The following is a 25,236-nucleotide window of genomic DNA, read 5'->3' as shown; positions in this document are numbered from 1 at the left end:
AAGAGGGAGAAAAGAGCCCCATCCAGAAGGATGACCTGTATGTAGTTCTGGTGCGCCGGGGGGCCTGAGGCTGGGCTGGAGTTGTAACCTTACCACCTTCCATTTCGCACTCCGCTCCTGGGGAGCTTCTGCGGAGTGTCAGGGCAGGCCACCTGCCACCTGCCCTGTCGCAAAACAGGCGGAGAAATGCTGACAGCGAATAGCCTGTAATTGTCCTCAAGGCTCTCTGCTGGGCCGCCAGCTAAGGTCCGTCGTGGCAGCTTGCACATACGTGTCAGGACTGCTGCTACCGTCAGACAGGTCACACCCTGGGCAGGGCTGTGTATGAGGCCAGGTCTCCAGCGACACTTCTCATTTCTCATTATTGATGGTGCTGGAAAGCTTTCATCTTCAGTACGACATTCCCAAGGATGCTCGGGTGCTTCCCAGAGGCCAGATCAGTGTGACTGCTCCCCAGCCATACCCCTGACCCGTGACACAGACAAAGTCCACAGCCCACAGTAATGTAAAACCATTTAATTCTAAATCAAATCACTTTCACAACAGTGAAAATTAGTGACTGGTCAAGGTGTGCCACTGTATATGGTGTCATTTTCTTTCTGTGGTTCAGACCTGGTCCTGATCCACAAAGGTGGCAGGAGCGGGGGCGGGGGGGGGGTTTAAGAACATAGAAAAACACACAAAAGAAAAACTGCCTTGGCAATGGGGCAAGGTAGTGAGCCTGATGATGGGTGGTGGAAAGGGGGGGTTCCCTACCAGGGCTGGGCCAGCAGTCCCAAGTCAGCTTTCCTGCCCCAGCTCCTGATGGAGGGTGAGTGGGGACCTATAAGGTTCAAAATCAAAGGGCATGTAGCCAACATGGGTTTGCTAACAGGTTCCTGGAATATCTTTGCTGGCAGAGCTTTCCTGGGCTCACTCCATTTCAATAAAGAGTCCAAGTGATTCATCTTCCCACCCATATCCCTTCTCTAACCTTTCTTCTGGAAACCTGTTTCTTCTGGTGGGCCCATTTGACTGAAGTCCTCTCCCTCACCACTAGGTGGAGCCACTTCACTGAGGGATCTGCCCCTACTCCCCAAGTCTTCTCCAGCTGAGAAAATCCAGGGCACCTCCCACTTTCAGGATTTCCAGGTGATAAAAAAAAAAAAAAGCCCTCTTGAGTGGGTGCCCCCAAGATGTTTAAAATCTATCACTGTAGAGGTGGTGGCTTATTCTTACCAAATGTATCAGCAAACGAACCACCTATTCAATACTTATATTGTCTTTTAACACTGAACTCTGGCATTGACAGGTACAGAGGGGGATGGATAAGGGCTGTGGAGAGGGGTGAAGGGCTTCTCTCATCTTGGGTAAGGTCTTGGTTTCCACATGCTATGCAGAGCCATATCTGGGGAAAAACACCAGGTGGGGCTTTCTACGATTTTTTGGCTATTGCTGGAGGTAAGCCAGAAACTGTGCACCAGGGATGTGACCCAGGCTCCAGAGGAAGACCATCTCCTCCCACCCTTAGGGTCTCCTGGAACGGACTAGCTTTCTAGGAAGAGAAAGACAGGCAGAGCAAGAATCATTCTATCTAGTGAACTATCCTCCTGCCTGGCACCACACTCCCTCAATCAGATTTGGAGGAAGAATCTTGTGAAGTCAAAAAACAAATCAAGGGCCGCGTGATATCACCATGCTGAGGCCCCCCAGGCCTCATTTCCAAAGACCACATGATATCACCGTACTGAGGGCCCCCAGGCCCGTTGCCTCATTTTAACAAATCATCAGGGGTCGCCTGCTCTGGAGTGGCATGCTTCCCTGGTTTTAGCACGTAATGCAAGGAGTTCTTGGGGAAGTCCATCAAGCCATACCAAAATGGAGGTCTTCCCTCTTCCCTGCCTCTTCATTAAGGATAACTTTGCTTCTGAGGAGGCTGATCTTCAACATGCAGCTGGACTGACTTGACAAAGCCCCAGGTTCCTTTGGGCAGGCAGATCTGCCTGCAACGTGCAACCTCTGCGGCCTTGGGGACAAGGCTGCCTGTGCGGTTGTCCCTGCATCAGAGCTGAGTCCCACTGGCGTCCCAACTGCAGGTCTTCACTGATGCACAGCAGTAGTCTAGGCTGTGTGCTCTCTAGCAGAGAGGCACATGTGTGTAGTTTTGGGGGGAAAGCTGATGGGAAATCTGTGGGTGAAGCCATGTCTCCTGGGATTATCTACCAGAAAACAAGGAGGTCATTCAAGCCACTCTCTGGGGCCAAAGACACTGAGTATGGCCCAGAGCCAAAAAAAGATCACTGGGTCTCTGGTGAATTCATGATATGATTCTAGCTTCAGCTGCTGCAATTATAATTTTTTGCATCTCTGCTCAGGAGGAGGAGGAGAAGAAGGAAGAGGGAGAGGAGAGGGAGGAGGAAACAGGACAGAGCGGCAGTGGGATCTGGAAGGGGACTCTCTCTGTATGAGGACCCCAACTGACTTCGGAGGCCACTTACCAAGGGGTATTTAAAGGAGATGAAAGAAAGCTTCCGTAAGTAACATTTGGTTCATCCCTTTGTTCTTACATTAAACTTGGGTGAAACTGTACTGACAGTTTCTCTCTTCTGCCTCTTCCCTGTGCAGAGTCAGGAGCGCTGAGCTGGCTGGAATAGGGTTTCATGGCGTATCCCATGAGAGACGACTCAACGCCAAGGCCTGAGATTATAGCAGAGTGTTTATGGCAGTGGCCATACTCCAGTGTTCTTGACAACTGGTACTGAGTCCCAAAGCTCTGATGGAGAAGCAAAATTCCTTGATGTGTTACTGACCCCTCTGATTCCTGGGTCAGGATTATCCAGGAAGCCAAACATCAAGAGTGGAGGTGGTGTGTCACCAGTACAGAGGCCCTGCCATGGATGGGGAGCCCCACATTAGGCAATTAGGAGCCAGAACATGATCACCAGGGCCACAAAGAGGAAGAGACGTGACAGGAACTGCTCGTCCACGTACTGGGGTGTTCCGGGGACAGCTAGAGAGACAGGAGAGAGAAGACAAGTGTCAGAACACTGCAGCCGTGCACACTACCCACATGGCATAGAGCCAAGAAGCATCAGCCTTCCACTCCTCACACTAAATCCTGCACACTAAAAAGATTTCCAAATTTCAAATGACATCATGCAAAACAGAACTGGAATTATGAAAACATGCGAAATAATATAACAATGAGGACGTCGTCTCCTAAGGGGTTTGGCCTATTGGTGCAAGAAAGACAGGGAACTCTTAGAGGGAATAATGAAAGAAAAGCTACTGTTTGTTAAGCATCTCCTGTGTGCTAAGTGTTTTGCACACACATTATCGCTTGGTGGGTACTAGTCCCATTTTCTGTAAGAAGAAAGAAAAGTTGGTGGTGAACACACAATGTGGTATGATGCAGTATACAACTGTATACCTGAAATCTGTTAAGTTCATTAACCAATGTCACCCCCAATAAATTCGATTTAAGTTTTTTTAAAAAGGAAGAAACTGAAGCACCACCTCCTGAGTCACAGAGTCTATAGATTCTGACACTGTTGAACTGGGAGGGATCTCAGAGAGTACTTCCTGGAGCGCCTGCCTGATCCAGAGGAGAGAGCTGGAGCCCAGACGGGCGAGAGAGATGACCCATTTCTCTCATCGCACAGCAAACTAGGGGCAGAAGTGGGCTGAGAAACTGGGTCTCCCTCCTCTCTGCTTCGAGGAAAGCTGCTATGCAGAGCTCACTGTCCTGCCTATTGGGGAAGGAGAGTTACGAGACTCTATACCCTGATGGGCAAGCTATACCAAACATGACAAGAGAAAACTGTCTGATTGTGGCAGGAGGGTAAAGAGATCCAGAGTCCAGCCTGGCTGTGGAACTACATTCACCTGGGGAACCCAAGGTGAACCTTGGACCAGGTTGGAAGGAAGCAAGCTATCAGGTCTTCCCGCCCTTTGGGATCTCCTTCCTCATAGAAAACATATGAACAGAGGAGAAACCTTTGAGGTAGGTGGGGTAAGAAAGGGTATTCTCAAGATCTCTTGGTGCTGTACTATTCCCCAAGTAGGTACTCTTAGGGATTCATGCAGACAACCAGTCAACAGAGACTTGTCGATTGCCTGCTATGTGCCAAGCACCAGGGTGGGGGCAGGGGACGATGGGACGGCCCAAGGTGTGGGTTACTGTCCCTAGAGCATAAGTTTCTAGACTGCACTGAGGAACTAGGCACTGGTGCCTGCTGTGCCTAGCACACACGGGGCTCCAGGCACTGCAAGCAGAGCTCAGCTGATCTCAGCAGCTCTGCAGGTTCCATGGTAAGGATCCTGACCCAGGTGTCTGATTGTGACGGAGGAGGGCACCCACCTTGCTGCCCTGCTCTACACCGGCAAGTCTCAAGCTCACTGGAGATAGAATGGTAGCAGCAGGTGGCAGACGTACACAGAGTTCCCAAAGGGCTGGGGTTTGGGACCAGCCCCATGTGTGTCCCAAGGGAAACTGGACAGAGATGCCAGAGAACAGAGAGGCCCTGACTCCTTGTGGGTCACCTTGCTTGTTCTGGCCCCTAAAGATCAAAGTGAAGGTTGGGGGCATGGTACATGTGCAGGACCTGGCTTTTCTTCAGCTGCAAAAAGGTTTATACCTTTCCATTTTATGTGCATGGGATATGTCTTGGGAGACATTCCTGAGTATTTTCTAATTTGTAAAACAGAGCTAATCACATATCTGTCCCACAGGCTTATCACAAGGACCCCGAGTCTGTAACAGAAAGCACTCTGAACATGCCTAATACTTGGCAAGCATGCAGTATCATCAGTATGACTCCCAGTAATCTGGAGCGAGTTCAGCACATTTTGAAAAAGCTAATTATCCATGTAGTAACAATTATCTGTACCCTATACACTGCCGCATACTGAGAAGCCTTCAAGTAGAATTACCAAGGAAATGAGGTCTCACCTGGAGGAGGCCGCCCATCGTTTATGTTAAATGCTGTGGCAAATATCCCAAAGGGAAATGCCCCAATTCCGAAAGACATCTGAAAGCCACCATCTCCAAATCCAAACCCTTGAAATCCCTGTGTAAAAGAAATGCAATTAAGAAGCGGAACAAGCAGCTTTTCCCTGAACCTTTTAAACATGTCAAGTTACCTGCAGCACCCACCTCTCCTCCCTGTCCTCTGCCACCTGTTTCCGAGGGGGGACATCTTTTCCTCCTATCTAAACCCCAAGGCAGACCACATGATACTTCTCCTGAATCCTGGCGGCCCCTCTGCCCCTCTCGTCTACAAGGAGTCCCAGCTAAGGAGATCTGAATCCCAGAAAGAACGGGCTCTGACCCGAAGTAAAACACTCTGCTGCAGCAAGTCAGTGCACTTGCAGCTCCAGGTTCCTTCCCAGAGTCCCATGCTAGCCAGTGAGATCTTTCACATGCTTTACAACAGCAAAATCGGTGACAACTCTTACACCCAATTACAAGGGAACATCAGTGCAAGCTACACATGATCGGTAACAGCAACACGATGGAGGTCATGGTAAAAGTCTTGATACGTGTTCTCAAAGGACCATTACGGTGACGCGCAGCAACACAGGAAAGCTGCAACCGCACTGTCAGGGGTCTCACAGACAAGGGCTGAAATCCAGGGGGGCTGCTATGGAAGTGCCTGTCCTTGACCACCGGGCAACATCACTGTAACCTTCGCAGGCTCTGCTTCCCAACAGAGTATTAGCTGCTGACCCAGGAATCGGAAGCCCTGGCCCTGGTTAACTGCCATGGACACCTCCAGCATTTACAAGCACCTGCAGCCACCAGTGACACTTTCTGCCTCTGCCACCCTAGGAAAATAAACCCAAACGTGAGGATTTGCGGGACTGTACAGATGGTGTTAGAGAGGGTCCAGGAGTTAGCCCTGGGGAGTGCACTGAATGAGGTGGTGGTTCCTGATGAAGCAGTCATGCACCTGACTGGGCGCCGAGGTCACAGGTCCATGACAGTATGTGGACAAGATATGGATATGTGTCTTCTCTGAAAATCTTCTATTCATATCAAGAAGTTCAAATTTTCTGGTAAGTTAGAGAAGTTCCAATATTCAGATATAAAAGTAATATATGCTTGTTGTAAGAAATTCACACCTTACAGGAACACCTGACAGGAAGCCACGGTCTCTGTGTCCACCGTCCATTTCACAGCCCCGCCCTCTAACAGCCACTGTCGGCTGCTCGGTGGGCCAGCCTGAGCTCTGCCCCTGCAGGTCCTACACAGCATCACCTTCCACACGGCAAGATTCAAGAGGACTCACAACACTGTGAATAGGTAACTCCCATTTTCTAAGTGCTACCTCTGTGCCGGGCAGCATGTTAAGCACTAGGAGACATAAATCGCACTGAATTCTTACAGTAGCATCACCCACATTTTACAAGTGACCAAACTGAGGCTCGGAGAGGTGAAATAACTTGAAGGTAGTAACAAGCTCAGAGCTAAAGCTAAGTCAGTATGACCAGAAAGCCCACGCCGTTAATGACTATGCATGTTGTACAATAAAAAAATTCTCTCCTTTCCTGCATCCCCGGGTAGATCTTTAGGACAAATGATTACAAAAAAAAACAAAACCCAAAAACAAAAAGAAGAAAAACGAGCGGGCCAAACTCTCTCCACAAAGCACTTTCATTTGTGAGTCTTTCACAGATCGTGAAAGTGACTGCTCCCTGTCCCGTACTGAGCAGCCTGGCATACCCAGTCCCAAACTTCTTGCTAGGTGTCACTACCTATAAAGCTTAGTAGTCAATTTAACAAGAGGGAAACCCACATGGAAGGAAAACAACCAGTTTCCATCTCAGTGCAAAAATGTTTCCTATTTAGACCTAGGATGGGTGAGAGCCCGAAGCTCCTAGAACCGAGGCTGCCTTGCCAAGACAGGCACTGACTGCTTCATCAGGAACCACCGCCTCATTCAGTGCACTCCCCAGGGCTAACTCCTGGACCCTCTCTAACACCATCTGTACAGTCCCGCAAATCCTCACGTTTGGGTTTATTTTCCTAGGGTGGCAGAGGCAGAAAGTGTCACTGGTGGCTGCAGGTGCTTGTAAATGCTGGAGGTGTCCATGGCAGTTAACCAGGGCCAGGGCCTCCGATTCCTGGGTCAGCAGCTAATACTCTGTTGGGAAGCAGAGCCTGCGAAGGTTACAGTGATGTTGCCCGGTGGTCAAGGACAGGCACTTCCATAGCAGCCCCCCTGGATTTCAGCCCTTATCTGTGAGACCCCGGACAAGTCATCTATGGGGCCTCGCTTTGTTCTTCTGTTAAACGGATTGATGTGAAACGTAAATGAGATTGTGCATATAAAGCCCTTTACATATAATTGTTTGCATATAATAATCATTCAACAAGTGTTTGTTGCTGTTACTATTGAGGGTAATCTGGAGAAGAGACCCCCTGACTCAATAATCCATCCCTGGGAATCCTAAGAAAATGCCATAATTCAAATAGGAAAAAAAAAAGTGCCAAGATGGCCACTGTGACAAAATCTGGAAGAAACTAAAAGGTTCTTCAATGTGAAAACCTAAATTAAAATGCACCAATATTCAATGGAATAAACAGTACCTTTAAAAAACAATAAAAAGTGCCCTGGCCAGGAGGCTCAGTTGGTTGGAGCATCGTCTCCTACACCAAAGGGCACGGGTTCGATCCCAGTCAGGGCACAAACCCGGGTTGCGGGCCAAGTCCTCAGTTGGGGGACGTGCAAGAGGCAACCGATGGATGTTTCTCTCACACACAGATGCTTCTCTCCCTCTTTCTCCATCCCCTCCCCTCTCTCTAAATATAAATAAAATCTTAAATAATAATAATAATAATAAAGAGGACACTACAGAACACCATGGAAAATACTGTCAAAATTAAAATTTAAAGCAGGGAAGAGAATGATGACAACTACATAAGATATATACACACACATACACAGCATACAGATGGAAAAATGAAAATATACTTGTAGGATTCTGGCAGTGTGGATAAATATTTTACTTAAAATTTTTTTAAAAAATATCTTGATAAAAAATTTAAAAAAAAGACTAACGCCTGATTTAAATGTGCAAAATTTTTGAGCCAATAATTCTACCTCTAAGAATTTATCCTAGTAAAATAATCATGAACCTGCTCAAAAATCTGTAAGTTCATCAGAGTATTTTTAAAATAGGGGGAAAAAAAGGAAACCGCTGCATGTCCAACAATAGATTAAATAAACTATGTGAAGTCCCAGCATGGGGACACTCCACATAAAGTATTACTGACGTGTAAAATCAGAAGCTTTGTCACTGAAAGTGCCCCCGCAGGAATGTACACTCTGCAAGGGCAAGATCTTTGCTATGTTCACGGATGTGTTATCCATGCCTAGAATGATGCTCCACACACAGAAGGCACTTAATATAGAGTAAATTTTAAAAGGGGGTTACAAAACAGGAGGCAAATATTTTTAAAAAACATGCACATCTACAAATAAAAAATACAGACATAAAAAGATCTATAAAACTTGTATGTATACATAATTACAGAAAAAGAAAATAGACCAAAATATTTCCCATGATTATCTCTGGAAGGTGTGATTATAAGTGGTTTCCCTCCCTTTCCTTTCTGTATTTTCCAAGTTTTCCTTTACCTTTATAATCAAGAAAGAAAAAGTACAGGGTCAAGAGAGACACTTCTAAGGCTATGGGCTCATTACAAGAAGCTTCTCCTAGAGTTTTCCTCACCCCTCTGTTCTCCGGCTCTGGCCTCTGACCTTGAGGACGGGGAGGCGTCTTCTCTCTGAAACGGAAACAGTGAAAATGTTTTGAACTGCTCTGAGTTCTTCGCCAGGGTCATGCCCCTTTTCCTGCCTAGTGCATGAACGGACCTATGCCAAAATAAACCAAATACTGAATAACTCTTTATTCTACTTGCAATTGTTTTTACCTACCTATGGAAAATTAAGGAGAAAATCAGCTTGTTTATAAGATTCTCAGCAGACTGCACTCAGCCTACTCCTCTCAGAGAGCCTGAGCCAGATGGGTGAAGAATGCCAGCCAGACACCTGTCCCTGGACCATGTGATATTGGGACATTTTTATTTACATGCAAATAAAAAGCCCCAAATCCAAACTGAAACACAGGGTAGTCTGTCAGCAGAGAAGACTGAGATTCACGGTCTCTCTGATCTGCCTCTATTTACTTCAGCTTTTCCTCCCACTACTCTTGAACAAATACTTTACACTATGCTTTTTACGTCTGGGTCCTAGCCTCTTCCACCACGTGTTCCACAAATACTGGACTGAGTACTTGTTAGCCATCAAGCGCAAGGTAGGTTACCAATACTAAGACTGAGGACAAACCCTACTCTTGAGGTGTGTCCATGGTTTAAAGGGGACTACAACCAAACCCAATACAGCATGGTAAGGGGCTTCTTTAACAGAGGTGCAAACTAAATGGGGCGGGAGCATGGGTGAGAGCAGCTAATGTGGAAAACAAGGGCCATTTCAAGGAGGAGGTAACTTCAGGGCTACTCATTAAAGATGGGCAGAAGTTTGAGGAGGAGGAGGGTTGAACAGAACTGGCAGAGGGGGAAGAAGAGGCAAAGGAAAAACAAATACAAAGGCTGCCCTGGCTGGTGTGGCTCGGTGGATTGAGCGCAGGCCTGTGAACCAAAGGGTCACTAGTTTGATTCCCAGTCAGGGCACATGCCTGGGTTGCAGGCCAGGTCCCCGGGGGGGGGGGGGGCATGCAAGAGGCAGCAGACAGGCAGCTGACTGATGTTTCACACATTCACACACTCCTCTTTCTCCTTGTCTTTCCCTCTCCCCCAAAATAAACAAACAAACAAATAAATAAAATCTTAAAAAACAAAGATCTAAATACAAAGGCTCATGGATGTGAAAAGGTGAGAACCTTTAAGAGAAGTCCAATGCATCTGGGCACAGGGCATGCTGGGGCGGGTGGGAGTTCAGGTGTGGGCGTGTGCATACTTGCACACGCACCACATCACAAAGGGCTCTCAGTACTTGTGTCTGGAGAATGTCAGACCTACCCGTACCTCCATTCCCAGAAATCTCCACTCTGTAAGACTCCTAGCCCCCTGTACCCCGCCCCCATTATGAAAGCACTGCTACAGCAACCCACTTCCCTGCAGACTCCTGCTGGACACCCTGCTTTGCAGGCTGCTCCTTTACAGCACTTTGTACACTTGCGATTGTGCTGTGTTGTGCACCGAGCACACTGCCTGCCCTGGCAGATACTCTGCGGGCATCTGCATTACAGCTCAGCAAGTGGCAGGCAGCCTGGCTCTCTTCCCCTCCTGGCTCACTTCCATCTGGATCACAACTGCCTCAGAACCGAGGATCCGCAAGTGCGGAGTAAAAGGTGAGGTGAGCTGGTGCGGAATGAAGTGAATTCATGTCCAAAGGGGAAGAGTGGGTGTGCGAGGTGCCCCAAGGCCTCACCTGGGGTCCTGCTGCCCAGTGCTGCCCCTGCCATAGAGCGGGATGACTTTGTCTCGGCTGATCCCGGCTTTGCAAACTGGACACACCTGTCTGTTAGGTCTGGTCTCCAACCACTGCAAGCAGGAGAGAAAAAGGCATTAGTGGTGCAAGCCCACCATAGAGCACTGTCAGAGCTAGAACAACACAGACCAGAGGCCTCAAACTGGAAACACCAGCACCAACAGGGAACACCTCAAAGAACCTGACTTTGATTCCTGCTCCTGCCACTCAATAAATATTTAGTCGTGGTGAAACCGAAATGGCCTTTAAATACCATTGTAATTAAGCAAGCTTCTTCATGCTTTCTTCTCTCTAGGAGAGAACAGGCAGCAACACAGCAGGAAGAAACTGTAAGCCTGGAGCTGTGTCAAGGTGTCTGACAGACACAGCCTCAGTTTAGGCTGCAGGTGCAGGTGTAACAAAACTCGTATCTCCACCCCGAGGGGCCCAACGTAACACCCTGGCAGTTAAGTATTTCTGTGACTTCTCATTTCTACGGCATTTCCTCAGCAACTCTGAATTCTACACAGCAGCATCTAGATATAATCTGGTCATTTTCTGGAGATTTACTACTATGTGCTAAAGGGTACATTCTGCTCATTATCTAAATTTGCTTAGTGGCTTTTTTAATGTGTTTTCACTGATTTTTGCATTCAGCTATTTCTTTCACTATGAAGAACACCAGAATCCTGTTTTGGATTTCCCAGGCCCTTTCGCTGGTTACATTACAAACATTTTGGGTTTTTTTTTTTAACTTTCTTTTTTTTCAAATTATAAGAGAAAGTTTATTTAGAAAGTTAACAAAAATAGAAGAAGTGAGCCAGCTGGGCTGCACAGACTCAGGAAACAAAAGAAGGGCCCCTGGAGCCCCGGAGGGGGAGGGCAAAGGCACGAGCCTGGTGGGGGATGAGGGAGATGAGAGAGGCTCAGGAGTGCACCTATTTACTTTCCTTAAAAACAAAATAAAAAGATGGAAACATGTTACCTGTAGTGTTCCTGTAGACATTAAGTAATTTCATATGTACATTCTCAACATTTATCTTAGAATATACATTATCATTTTAGAGCTAATGATATAAAGGGCATTATAGATGTGTGAATCTAGGACTTCAGTGCCAAGGAGAAGGTAGTTCAATGATTTTATATCTTATTTCCTTTATCTTATTGTCGAAAGCCTCAAAACTTATGTATATTGTGCTCTTCATAAACTTATGGCAGACATGTTTCGCCAGGTTCCCCTGGGATCAGAATGCACAGCCCCGAACTCAGCAGGAACCCCTCTCACTTTCCCCACTTTCTCCCCCCCCAGATTCTGAGGCTCCAGCGGTCTGGAACTTCCGTCCTCTCCGCACATGCCCAAGCCACCTACTACTGTGGGGCTCTGCTGCCAACAACCACGGAGACAGCCAGCTCGGAGTGACTACTCACAGCCAGTTGTGACCGCCAGCCCTGGTCTGTCTCACCACGCAGGCACCTGGGTCTTGGTGAATATTTACTAACTGGTTTCATCATAATCTAATGCTGGGACAACAGACTTTTTTCCTCTCACAAAAGCCCTCTGTTGAGACCCAAAAAGTTTCCTCCTTCCTAACGTTTTCAAAGGTAGGGGGAACTGTTGATATGACAGGAGGTACTTTCTAGAGGCACAATCTCAAAAATGAAAAACTAGCATACGATCAAATCCAGCCCAATCGACAAATGAGGGACTGAGACCCAGAGAGGGAATGGCCTTGAGAAGGGTACAAAGGCCACCGGTAGCAGAGTCAGGACCATCCTGTGTACCACACTGACCCCTTGTTTCATCAAATGCCTGTCAGTGGGTGGGTAAGTGATGGGGGTTGGGGGAGAGGCAAGCAAATGAGCCCACAAGCAGGGGAGATTGCAGTTTCTGACGGTAGTCTCCTGAGACGAGGGGTGTCTTGTGCAACCACAGCTGATGAAAGACAAAGTAAAATGAAATGCATCTTACCTGATGTAAACACGGCCAACTGTCAGAGTCCCCAGAGCAACCAGGCATCAAGGAGAAAAAGAGAAAGGGGAAAAAGGAAAAAAAAAAAAGCTTTCATTAGCAGAAACACCGAGGCGGGGGCAGACAGATGGGAAGCATGGGAAAGCTGGATGGGACTGTGGAGCACTGCCACCCCGCTGGTCCACCAGGGGATCGCTGGTGTCAAAAATGAGAAAAGACTGGGCTACAGCCCTGGGAATCACCAGATTCCCAGTCAGGGCACATGCCAGGGTTGCAGGTTCAGTCCCCAGTCAGGGTGCATACGAGAGAGGCAATTGATCAATGCTTCTCTCTCACAAATGTTTTCCTTCCTCCCCCTCTCTCTAAAAATAAATACATAAAATCTAAAAAAAAAAAAAAACCAGACTGTGCTTAAAAACACAGGAAAAATGAAACAATGGAGTCAAGACACCAATCTCCACCACTGGGGCCCCCTATTTGTGAAGACCCCCACGCACCAGACCATGCCACCTAACTTCTCTACGAGGCTAACTCTGGGGGTTTTGGCTTCTAAAGGAATCCAGTAAGTAAAAGCTAAAGACCCTCTGGCAGAAAAACTCATGGGGACATTCTCATGCTCTCATCCACGCACACATACACACACGTTAATGTTCTGGACTCAATTTCAGTGGCTTCGTAGCCTCCTCAGTCTCAAAAGGCACGTGTAACTCTAGATCCAGTTAACAAGATCTTCAGGCTATCCTTAGACTAGAGGACTCAGCGGGCAGCAAGTACCTACAAAGTTCAGGTCCACTGTTAAAAACATCTTTAAGTAACAAGAAGAATGGGAGGCTGCTGCTCAGCAGAAGGGGCTACCTGCAGCCCAGTGAGGCTGCTCCAACACTACACAGGTTGCTACCCAATCTCTCATTTTTCAAATGAGAAAACCAAGCTCAGAAACATGCAACAACCGCCTACAGCAGCAGGACTGAAATTGAGTTCCCTGGCTTCCAGTTCACTGTCCTTCCTATCACCCAGCAGTGGGTACAAAAAAATGACATTTACAGAATTGAAGGAAAAGTCACTCTAACCCCATATCTTTAACTTTTTCCCTTTCGATTCATTCATTCAAGTAATAAATATCAACTGCAGACCTAACACATGCCAGGACAGTGGAAAATGTGGACGTGGATTCTGTCCCTCAAATAACAGACCTCCTCTGGCTGAGCAGACTCAGAGGATAATTCCTTCCCCAATTCCTGGACCACAGTTTAGCCCCACAATCCAGATACGCAATCTCCCTGGACAAAATAGACACCTGACATCTGACTCCAGCATTAACCTTGCAACTCCATTCCACACTAAGCCAGGGGCACCCCAAATCATGGAAGATCTCCACTGGCAACCTCCCTCAAAGGCTGTGGGGCAGAAGTGGAGATAACTTTTTCTGGGGGAAAATCAAGGATTACAACGATGATGGCTACTCCCATTCACAAAGCAACTACTGTGTGTCGGTCTGTGGCTGAATAGCTTTGCATCTGTTAATGGCACTGGATGGTCAAACTAACCTTTGAGAAAGTGCAAGTATCTCTATTTTACAGCTAAGAAAACCGAGGCACAGAGACAGGCATTCCAACCAGAAGCATCTGCTTCATTTTAAAGTCGGTGTTCTTTCCACTGATACCCTGACTTGATTCTTAATTTTGTCACTCATTTCAAGTCTTGCTTTTATGATACCCTCATCACAAGACTGGAGCATCACCAAATTCTAGGAGAGGGTTGATGACAACAGTTTCTGCATAAAACTTAATGATTAGGGAAAGACTCCAGAACAAAAATCTCTACCTCACTCTATTCACTCATCAATTAAGTAATCATTTCACTGTGGAAAATTTAATTCCCTTAAATATTGCTTAAATGATCCTTTCTTCACACCACTTCCCTGCTCAAAAACATCCAGTAGCTCTATGTCCTACTCAGTTAAATCCAGGTTTGATAATCTGGCCAAACCCTCCCTTAGCTATTCGAACACTCCTCAGTCCACGGCACCCACACACAGTGCTTACAGACTGGCCTTAGGGTCTCAGATGAATTCAACAAGGCAATGCCTGTCCCTAGAAATTGCCTGTCTTAGGGTGATACTCTCTTTGTCTTACCTGGCATTCTCACCTTTATAATACTCCAATTCACCCTTCAAGGTCCAACTCAAAACCAAGGGGGGTGGGGGAAGAGCTCAACATTCATCCAGGTTCTCAGAGCTAAGAGGTGGTTCTGCAACCATCGAGGCTGGACTGGCCACTGAATCTGCCACTTCATTCCAGTATACTACATAAAATACGGTAACAATATTAGCATCATAGCTAACACATAATATTTTACCATGTGCCATGTGCCTTTTACATATTTCAAGTGATGTAATGCTCACAAATAATCTTATAAAATGAGGCAGAGTGTCAGTGCCTTGCTCAACGTCACCCGGTAGGAAAGTGGCAGAGTCAGGATCCACAGCAAGACAGTCTGGCTCCACAGTCCTCACTTGGAACCACCATACTGCCTCTCTGCTAGTGCAGCAAGTAGTACGCAGGAAGTGCTCACAAATCGTGTTATTACTTTAGGGAGGAGAATACAAAGCCCAAGGTTTGGGACAGGATTTGCCCCTAAGTCACTCGGCTCATCAGTAATAGAGCTGGAAGGAGAACCCAAGCCACTGCCTTTGGGTCTGAGTGTATCAGGACCCAAACTGTGTAGGAAACCTTCTCCAGGGCTGTCCAGGGCTACAAGCTTTCCAAGCTTGGCAGTTTGTCCTCTGGGGTGGTGGCAGGAGTACTGACCAGAAGAGGTGGCCGCAGAGGCTGATGACGGCATCCTTGGCTGTGTCCAGGCAGATGTTGCACTCGAAGGTGCTGTCCTGCCCTCCGCTTTCGCCAGCACCATTGCTGCTGCCGCTGGGTCCCCCGGCGCTGGAGTTCTCAGGGGACGCAGAGGCCGAGGGCCCCTTGCTTGCCATCCTTGGCTGTCAGCAAACTCTTGAGTGAAGATTCTCCCCAGGAAAATCCTAAAAGGCAGAGAGCCCTTGACTGCCCATTTCTGCAGCTCATTCCCCTGGCCTCCATGTCAATACCCCCATTTTTCTCAGCTCCAGATGTTCAGATTATGACTGAACCCCTGAGCAGACTTCCCAGGAGCTGCGAGGATGACGGCCATGGGGCACTACCCAGACAGCAATGACTTAGGAACTTCCAGAACACAGCCCAGAATTTACCACAAATGTACAAACTGCACCAACACAGAGCAGCCTCCAGATGACTCCCCATAGAAACTGGGTCTCACTGTCTTCACATTCTCCCAGGACAACCACCCCAGGTGATAAATACACACTCAATCAAAGGAATGTTCACAGGCTGTGCCCTAACTTTTGATAGCCTCTATACTGGCAGGTGAATCTGCTCAGGCCAGAATGTTTGTGACTGGTATATGCCAGAACATAAAGACAACCGTGTCAACTTTGAAAGATTAGGAAGCTAGGAAGGACCACAAATGCTGCCTGGTTCAATGTCTTCTACAATGCGATCTCTGCACTCCCTTCTGCCAGGTTAGAATACCACCTGCCTTATGTTGTCTGAATTTGTCAGCTTTTTAGCCTCAACACCTTTAAAAAGGAGGCTTATGACACTGCTGAAAATGGAAAACCAGTATGACTTACCAAAAGTGAAAAACAAATATAAATATAATGAAGGAAACTCTCTTATCCTCATACTACCTGAAACCATTTGGCACACTTATACCAACCTTTGGGCAAAACTGGTCCAATCTCTTTAGGAAACGGCGGCTCCAGATGTCTCAGGGAGGTGACTAAGGTGGAGCTGAGACTGGGACTCACTGCACCCCATCTGCACTCACACGACTGTGCTACAACGGACCAGCTGGCCCCCAAACGCTGGAAGCAAGAGACCGCTGTTTGCTACCTCCTCCAAATCAAAGAACCTGCTAGGAGTTGAACCGGGAGGATAAGACCAACCCTAAAGGATACTCGGAAATTCTCGGTGCAGATTAAGAATCTGTGAAGAACCTGATCCCTCACCACCTCAGAAACTCCAAGCAGAAAATGCTAGCTGGCTGGCACAGAAAGCCGAAGGTTTGGATGCTGGTTCCAGTCAACAGGTGGTTTTGGGAACCTCCCTTCTTCTCTCTGGGCCACAGTTTTCTGCAAACTGAGGCACTGGACTACATGGCCTCGAAAGGTGCCACTGAGGGTCATCTTACCCACCTCTCCAAAGCAGATGGTTCCGCAACAAGACTGGAGCACTACACGACCACCCCGATTCTGGCTTCCAAGTACGAGGAGGCGAGGACCAAAAATCCACAGTCCCCTCGGGCCGAGAAGCCTTCCTATGCACCACCGACTCAGAACGCTGGACTCACGAGTTTCCCTCACCATGACAGCAGCTCAGTGACTGGAGCAGGGAGAGGAAACCGACTCCCGGCCACTTTTTCACTCAGTTACATCATTTTACATAATGTCCCAGAAGGGCAGCTAGTTGGCTGCCGGCAGCATCAGGGCCTTGCTGGCCTTGGCTCCAAGAAGTTCCCCATATCCCAAGCTTCCTCCTTTCCATACATAGAAGGAGGCCTGCTTGTGAGGACCACTTGATTGCCTTTCCTTGCCATTCTAGTTCAAGTACTGGACGCATGTGTTTTTCTTTTTTCTTTTATGTTTTCAATTGATGCTTTATTGCAGGTGTCTGCACACAATCATTTAAGTATTTCTTTCTCTTTAAAAAATTTTTTAAATTATTTTTATTGAGCTATAATTAACATATTATATACATATATTTCTCTAAAAAAAACCAAACATTTAAAATGAAGGGTTATGGGTGTACAGATGAGAAAGACAAAGTCAGGTTCACGGATCAACCTTAACGACAGCCTCCTGACGTGATGCAACTGGACATACAGGGCTCCAACAATGACGCACTCTTGTCTTAGAAATAAAACACGGACTCTTATCAAGTCTCTAAATGAATTTACCCATTTACAGAAAAATGGGGCACAGACAGATGTATGTGTCAACTCCAGGAAGATTCAGTCAGCAAATCCAGAATGGGGGACTTTTTACAGGACAAATAACCAAAGTCCTCCAGAAAATAAACAGCATGGGAGGGATGTGAGGTTACAGACTGAAACTTGAGACATACTGACCACTGGCAGTGTGGGAGTCTCACTGGAACCAAACCAAACCAACTGCAAAAAGACAGTTGTGAGATGACTGATAAAAATTAGATTTAACCTGAGTATTATTTGATATTAAGAATTGTAAATATTGAGTATGATAATGTTTTTGAAAAATTCTCAACTTCTAGAAACACTTAACGAAGGAATGATATGATGTTTGGGATTTGCTTTAGAATATTCCAGGAGTGCCCCGGCTGGTGTGGCTCAGTGGACTGACTGAGTGCCAGCCTGCAAACCAAAGGGCTTGCAGTCAGGGCACATGCCTGGGCTGCGGTTCCCAGCCAGGGCACATGCCTGGGCTGCGGGCCAGATCCCCCATGGGGGGCATGCAAGAGGCAAGCACACATTGATGTTTCTCTCCCTCTCTTCCTCCATCCTTTCCCCTCTCTCTAAAAATAAATAAATAGAATCTTTAAAATACTCCAGGAGAAAAGTGAAAATAGAAAAAAATGAGGACTTCCGCCAAGATGGAGGCGTAGGTGGAAACACCTTGCGTCCGCGCACAACCAAATCTAAAAATAAAGTTTTAACAACAATAAACACAACCAAACCACACAGAAAATCGATAATACGGAGTCCAAAGACAACGAAATGCTCAGCTAAATCGGTAAGAGGAGTGAAGCCAGCAGCAGAGCGGGTTGGCAAAAAAGATCCCCAACCGGGTGGTGCGCAAGCAGCCGAGGGTGCAGATCCCAGGTGCGGTGATCCCAGGTACCCGTGCGGGCTAGCTACGGGCGGACACAGGGAAGAGGCACAGCTGGCTGTCTGCAGTCGGTGGAGCATTTGTGTGCAGATAAAACAGTGAAGAGGCAAGCATTGAGACCTTAAGGCACAGGGCGGAGGGCTCGCACCTTTCCGCTCGGATAAACAGGCCGGGGTGGGGGGACGGACTGGTGAACGGAGAGGACCGCCACTGCACCCTCTCTGACCCCGCCCCCACATATAGCATCACAAACCAGTGACCTGAGTGGCCCTGCCCTGGTAAACAACTAAGGTTCCTGCTCCTCATACTTAACGGGCACGAACAGACCAAAAATGGCTCAAGAACAACTCAGAACCCCAAAGCCGATAAATCTAAGTGATGAAGAAATAGCCAAACTTTCAAATGCACAATTCAAAACACTGGTGATCAGGATGCTCACAGAACTGGTTGATTATAGCCACAAATTAGAGAAACATATGAAAGCTAAACTAATTGAAATTAATGGAAATGCACAGGAAACCAACAGTAATGGAAAGGAAACTGGGACTCAAATCAAGGGAGTAGACCAGAAGGAAGGAAAAAATGACCAAACAGAAAAGAATGAAGAAACAAGAATTCAAAAAAAATAAGGAGAGGCTTAGGAACCTCCAGGACATCTTTAAACGTTCCAACATTCGAATTATAGGGGTACCAGAAGGGGAAGAGGAAGAGAACAACTGGAAAACTTATTTGAACAAATAATAAAGGAGAATTTCCCCAATCTGGCAAAGGAAATAGACTTCCAGGAAATCCAGGAAGCTCAGAGAGTCCCAAAGAAGTTGGACCCAAGAAGGAACACACCAAGGCACATCATCATTACATTAGTCAAGATTAAAATGAAGGAGAGAATACTAGAAGCAGCAAGAACTAAGGGGACTGTCACCTACAAAGGAGTTCCCATCAGACTGTCGGCTGATTTCTCAAAAGAGACCTTACAGGCAAGAAGGGGCTGGAAAGAGGTATTCCAAGTCATGAAAACCAAAGACCTACAACCAAAATTGCTCTATCCAGCAAAGTTTTCATTTAGAATGTTAAGACAGATAAAGTGCTTCTCAGATAAGATCAAATTCAAGGAGTTCATCATCACCAAGCCCTTATTATATGAAATGTTAAAGGGACTTACCTAAGAAAAAAAAGATAAAAAAAAAGATGAACAGTGAAAGGACAGCAAACTCACAGTTATCAACAACCACACCTAAAACAAAAGCAAAGTAACTGGACAGCTAGATCAGGAGCAGAACCATAGAAATGAAGATCACGTGGAGGATTAGCAACAGGGGAGTGGGAGAAGGAGAAGGGGGGAGAAAGTACAGAAAATAAGTAGCACAGACAGTAGATAGAAAATAGATGGGGGTGATACAGGGTGCAGCCAGGGGGGCCCCCCAAAAAAAGATTTGGAATAGTGTCCAGAATTCAAAGTGTGTAGGAATATTGGAGAGACATATAAGATGTCCTCACACCTCCCCCCAGGGGGAAGAAACAAATGGAGCCAGGCCATTGAGAGCTGTTTTGCATAGCAACAGTTTTGGAGCTAACCTCTAGAATGGTTATTTAACATATATATAACCTTTAACTGGTTTCATAGATATGTTAAATAGCAGTGGCCAAGTTTGGAGCCAGGGAGAAGGGAGTAGCGGGGACTCAGGAAAACTAGGGGCTGCACTCCTGAGTGAGAAGGCCTGTGTGAGAGCTCGGAAAAGATGGGCTCCGGGACATGAGGCGATAACTGCCCAGGTGAGAGAGAGCCACGCGGTTTCAGCAGAGTGAGGACCCCCTCTTGGTGAGGTGAAAGAGGGAGCCACGTGGTTTTGGCGGGGTGCGGACTGGACCCCCTCTTTCCCAGGTGAAAGGGAAAACCACACAGCTTTGCCAGAATGGAGATCCCTGCAGCCAGGTGAAGAAGAAAGCTACATACTTTTGGTGGAGTGCGGACCCCTGCAGCTTTGGTAGAAGAGGCCCACGTGGCTTTGGGTGCCCCCTTTGGCCGCGGGGCCTGAAAAGCAAGAGAGTCTTTGACTGGAACTGGGTACAAAGGACTCTTGCCAGTGGACCATGAGAGGGTACCACAGTACTTTGGATTAACTCGAGATCCTGCACAGCGACACAGCTGACGGTGCCAGCGACCTGCAACACAGACGTGTGCTTTTTTCCTGATTTACGGTACCCGGAGTTGGGACAGTGGGAGAAGGGAGCGCTGTGTGGGTGTAGGTGTACAACCTAAAGGACTTTGATATTTTAGTGGAGGCATTAGGCCTGAGTAACATTAAATAAACATTTTGTTTCCTTTTCACAAATCTCTGGCATTGAGAGATGTCTTTCCAATTGGCGGCGGACAGAAGAGCCCAGTAGATATTAGTATTTTGTTTTTAGGAGGGGCCCCTGTTGTATAGCAGTTTTCGGCATCCCTAGGTGGGCCGAATATCGTATTGCCCCTCCCTCGGACCTCTTGTTTGGTAACAGGGGGAGGGTAAGAATAGTAGGGGAAATACAGAACCTAAAGAACTTGAGACACATGTTCATGAACTAAAGTGGGGGGAATGGTAGGGGAGGGGTGTGCAGGGTGGAGGGGAAAGGAGGGGGGAATAGAACAACTGTAATGGCATAGTCAATAAAAAAATGTTTAAAAAATAAAAAATAAAATGTTTCTAAGCCCTGGCTGGTGTAGCTCAGTGGATTGAGCGCGGGCCTGCGAACCAGACAATTGCGGTTCGATTCCCAGTCAGGGCACATGCCTGGGTTGCAGGCAGGTTCCCTGCAGGCCAGTTCCCAGCAGGGGACACATGAAAGGCAACCATACATTGATGTTTCTCTCGCTCTCTCCTTCCCTTCCCCTCTGAAGATAAATAAATAAAATTTTAAAAAATAAATAAATAAAATAAAATAAAATGTTTCTCATGTAAAAAAAATGAAATAAGAACTAGAAAGCTGATGGTTGTTGGAGCTGGATGGTGAATGGGAATTCACTGTATTAGTTTATTTTTGTATGTGCATGTAAATTTATTTAATGAAAGGTATTTTTAAAAAGGTCAGGCTGCAGTAGTATGAGTATGAATGGGTAAAAACAAAGTATATTAATGGGCATACACATACGGACATGCAAAGAAAAGTCTGCAAGGCACACATTAAACTACCAATTATTTCTGGGGTTATAAGGGCTAGGCACTTTGAATTTTATATTCTTATCCTATTTTAATATTTTATGACAAGTAGGTATTACTTTTACGGTAACTTTTTTTTCAAAACTGTTTATTTCCCATCGGTCTTATTTCTATTAAGAGTTTGGGGAAGACCAGCTTAAGATCACTCAGTGCTTGTTGCTACCCACTCCGTGGCCTGCGCAGTGGGGGCTGCAGACCAGACTTCAGTAGGAAACTGCTGAACAGGCACAGAGGGCACCTGTGTCAACAACGTCGGACCAGTCAGCGACTTTGGGCTGAGCAGCAGTGAACTCGGGAGCTGGAGTGTCCGCCCTGAAGTCCCTCCTTGGTCACAGCTTTTCAGCAGTGGCCTGCTCTTCCTCTCCAACCTCTTCAGGATCTCAGACATCAAGGGCTCCAGGCATCACGCAAGTTTCCCTTTAAGTTACACGGGAACCAAGCACAACACGGTAAGGGCCCCTCTCTGGGTAGAGTGGAAAGTTACCGTAATGTTTTTTAAAAAAGGAAACTATAAAATGTATGTATATTTTATTTGTTACAATAATGAATGTAAATATTAGTAAATGTCTGTAAAAATGTAGAAGAACATACCGAACTGTTAATAGCAATTATCTTGGTATTGGTGGGGGTTTAGAGGTAGTGACTTATACTTTGTAGTAGCTCCCCATTTACAAAACTGACATTTTTATGTGTATTAATTTTGAAATCGAACAAAAGAGTACATTAAAAAAATGTCCCCAATGTGCCCTGGCCGGTGTGGTTTGGTCTCCCTCTCTCCTCGCTCTCTCTCTAAAAGCAGTGAAAGGATGTTCTCAGGTGAGGGTAAAAGAAAAAACGCCTGACCAATGTGGCTTGGTTGGTTGGACGTCATGGAGCCAAGTGAAAACTCACAGTTTTAATTCCCACTCAGGGCACATGCCTAGGTTGAAGGTTTAGTCCTGGTCAGAGTGTGGAGAGGCAACTGATTGCATCAATGTTTCTCTCCCTTCCTTCTCCTATAAAAATAAATAAAGTTAAAAAAAAAAAAGAAGAGGAAAAATTGTTCCAGTGTTCCAGCTTTCCCCCATCCTGAAAAGCTCTGACTTCAAGTCCTTACTCCACCACTGATTGGCACGTGACTCAGGATAGGTACCTTCGCAGCTTCAACAGTTTTTCTCACCTGAGAAGGGAGGGTGTCAGGGCTGCTAAGTGGCCCAGTGAGATAACACAGTAACTTGCAGCGCCCGCCAAGGTAAGAGGGGGCTGTTGCTGCTGGGGAGATGCACATACATGCCACTTACCCTGATCCACTGCCCTCTCCACTCCCTGGACCCAACAAAGCTCTTCATGGTGTGTACTCCTACAAATGGGCATAAGGGGACAGTCAGGGTTAAGGTAGGTATCAGGTGGGAATGGCAAGGGGACAGTAACAAGTCAGCTCAGAGTTTGCAGGGAGCAGCAGCCTTGCATCATGCCAGGCACTGGAACAGGCCTGCACATTCCAACTCTAGCCAGCTCACACACATCACTCTCATTCTAATTCTTAGTAGACTGACCACATGGTCTCTACCTAGGCTGTAGTCTCATCCTGGAAGGCACTCAAATATTTGCTGAGTGGGTGCAGGCATGCATGACTAGTCTTGGTCAACTCCCAGGCCACCTGCTCACCCATCCCTGGAGCCTCCTGTGCTCAACTCCTCCCTACCCTCAAGCACAGGAAACTCACCACACCTGAGCAGCATGGGAGACATGAGCAGCCTTCCCTGGAGACTGTCCATTGAGCACCCGTACAACAACAAGATTTGGCTACATTTTAATGAGTCCAGCAGGATTAGGACAGTGGCTCAGAGGACTGACAGCCCTGGTCAACTTAGGGAGTGGACAGAGTAAAAGGGAAGCAGCCCTGAGCATGTCATCCTACTAAAATTTTTTCCTAGTCTCTGTAGAGACCTACACACTTGGACCTGACCACATAGAGACCTTGTTGTGGCCGGTTCTGTGCTGCTGTCCCAATCCTGACCATTCTTGACTCCTGACTTGAATCCACTTTCTAGTTTTAAAAATTCACTCATATCTTTTACCACTTCTGACCTTCACTCCATTTTACAGAGGAGCACATTAGCCCAGGGGGGTTAGGGGATTTGTCCAGGTCATCATACAGTGCCAAATTCAGATTTCCCAACACAACATCAGCACTCTTTTCACTCTTACAGGTTACTCTTTAATATGCAGCTTTACAAAATTAAATATCTGTTTTTTTGTTTTCCCTCAAATTCACTGGGCAATGCTGTAATTTCGGTGTTCTTTGAAGTGAGTACAAAGCAAATCACTCATCCATTTACACATTCTATCAACAGAACCAACTACATTCAAGGCCAGGGGTGGAGTGGTGGAGGGCCACAAAGAAGAGCAAGGCCAAGTTGAAGCTCTGGAGTCTAGAACAGGAGCTAAGGAAGATATGTGGATGATTACAAGAATTCTTAACAGGGGGATCCAACAAACTTGCCCCATTTTCCTCAACAAGACACCCTCTCAGAGATCTGGTCCCTAGATCCCCTCAAGGATTTAAACAGAATCGGGATCTAGACAGGGGCCAATAATCTCTATCATTAACTAAGTGTCCCTCATTCCCATTCCAGATGATTCTCTGATGAAGGGCTTTGGAAATCCAGCTCTCAAACAGGACACAACTCTACCAAAAGCACAAAGCAATAGAGTACAGAGTTTGGGAGGGCCTGTCCTTCAGATACAAGACCCCTAACTACAGTCCTTAAGGACTGTGCAGAGGTCAGATATACCTGGAATGTGAGGGAAAGTCTGCTGAGATTGCAGACCACCCAGCACCTGGTCCATCCGGGACAGAGCTTACCAGCAAGTTCATACCTACTTGTGAAACACATTAAGTGTTTCTAAATGTGAGGTGTCCAGGTGGCACATGTGGTGCCAGGACTAAGACAGACTTCCAATGCTTAATGACCTCTGAGGAACACAGAGCCTAGAGGCTAAAGTGGACCAGAGACCCGACCCGACATCCTCGTTTTATCACCTCCCCAGAGCTGGCCAGGCCCACCGCACAGGAACTGGGCAGGGAGAGAACGGAAGAGATGCTCACTCCTGCAGGAATCACCAGGGAACTTGATCTCATGGAGAAATCTTCAGGTTCCAGAGCACTGCAGGTATTCATAAGCTGCCTTCTCTGCCTCTTTTAAGAATTCCTAGACCAGCGTGTGCAGAGGTATCTAGAAATGTTCATTCTAGTTAGAAAGATTACAAATGTGAGTGATAAACAGCTGACATGATGCGAGAGGAGACCCAGCAGAGGTCTTGTTCTGTTGGGCAGATGCTTGTTCATACGTGCCAGTAACTGCGGTGCGCCTGAGCGTGTCGGCGCTGCTCTTGAGGCTGCTGCTGGACCACATGTGGCAGAGATGGGGCCTGCATTCCAAGAATGTTTACATCACACTCACAGAAGGATGGGGTGGGAAGAAATCCAAGTAAGTTGATTGGAACTTGGAACACATAGAAACGAAGCTCTCTGAGTGTGTACAGAGTGTGTGAAGGCTGGGCTGCCGGGGAGGATGCACAGAGAACACAGAAGACAAGTGGATGAATTCACTGTGCCAAGTTCAGTGTGGCTGGAGCCCAGGGCACGTACAGGGGTGGAAAGACAGCAAGGGCTAGGACTGAGACGGGAAGAGAGCC

General features: G+C 46.9%; 1 protein-coding gene across 2 annotated transcripts in view; it reads right to left on the bottom strand.

Moving 5' to 3' along the window:
- Window positions 1-500: 500 nt before the first annotated feature.
- The window catches only part of RNF185 (ring finger protein 185), a 35,651-nt gene continuing 10,915 nt past the window's right edge, over window positions 501-25,236 (bottom strand). The window contains exons 2-8 of one of the 2 annotated variants that reach the window (XM_037166804.2): window positions 22,836-22,894; window positions 15,255-15,478; window positions 12,445-12,463; window positions 10,437-10,549; window positions 8,716-8,770; window positions 4,931-5,048; window positions 501-2,989 (exon numbers count right to left, since the gene is read on the bottom strand). In XM_037166804.2, coding sequence (XP_037022699.1) covers window positions 2,892-2,989; window positions 4,931-5,048; window positions 8,716-8,770; window positions 10,437-10,549; window positions 12,445-12,463; window positions 15,255-15,430 — 579 coding nt within the window. In that variant the 5' untranslated portion in view covers window positions 15,431-15,478; window positions 22,836-22,894 and the 3' untranslated portion in view covers window positions 501-2,891. The remainder of the gene's footprint in view (window positions 2,990-4,930; window positions 5,049-8,715; window positions 8,771-10,436; window positions 10,550-12,444; window positions 12,464-15,254; window positions 15,479-22,835; window positions 22,895-25,236) is intronic. The other variant, XM_037166803.2, reaches the window with a different exon arrangement.

Source organism: Artibeus jamaicensis, unplaced genomic scaffold (assembly GCF_021234435.1).
Source record: "Artibeus jamaicensis isolate MK-2021 breed Jamaican fruit bat unplaced genomic scaffold, CSHL_Jam_final contig_525, whole genome shotgun sequence".
NCBI classification, from domain to species: domain Eukaryota; kingdom Metazoa; phylum Chordata; class Mammalia; order Chiroptera; family Phyllostomidae; genus Artibeus; species Artibeus jamaicensis.
This window is presented reverse-complemented; position numbering and strand designations above follow the sequence as displayed.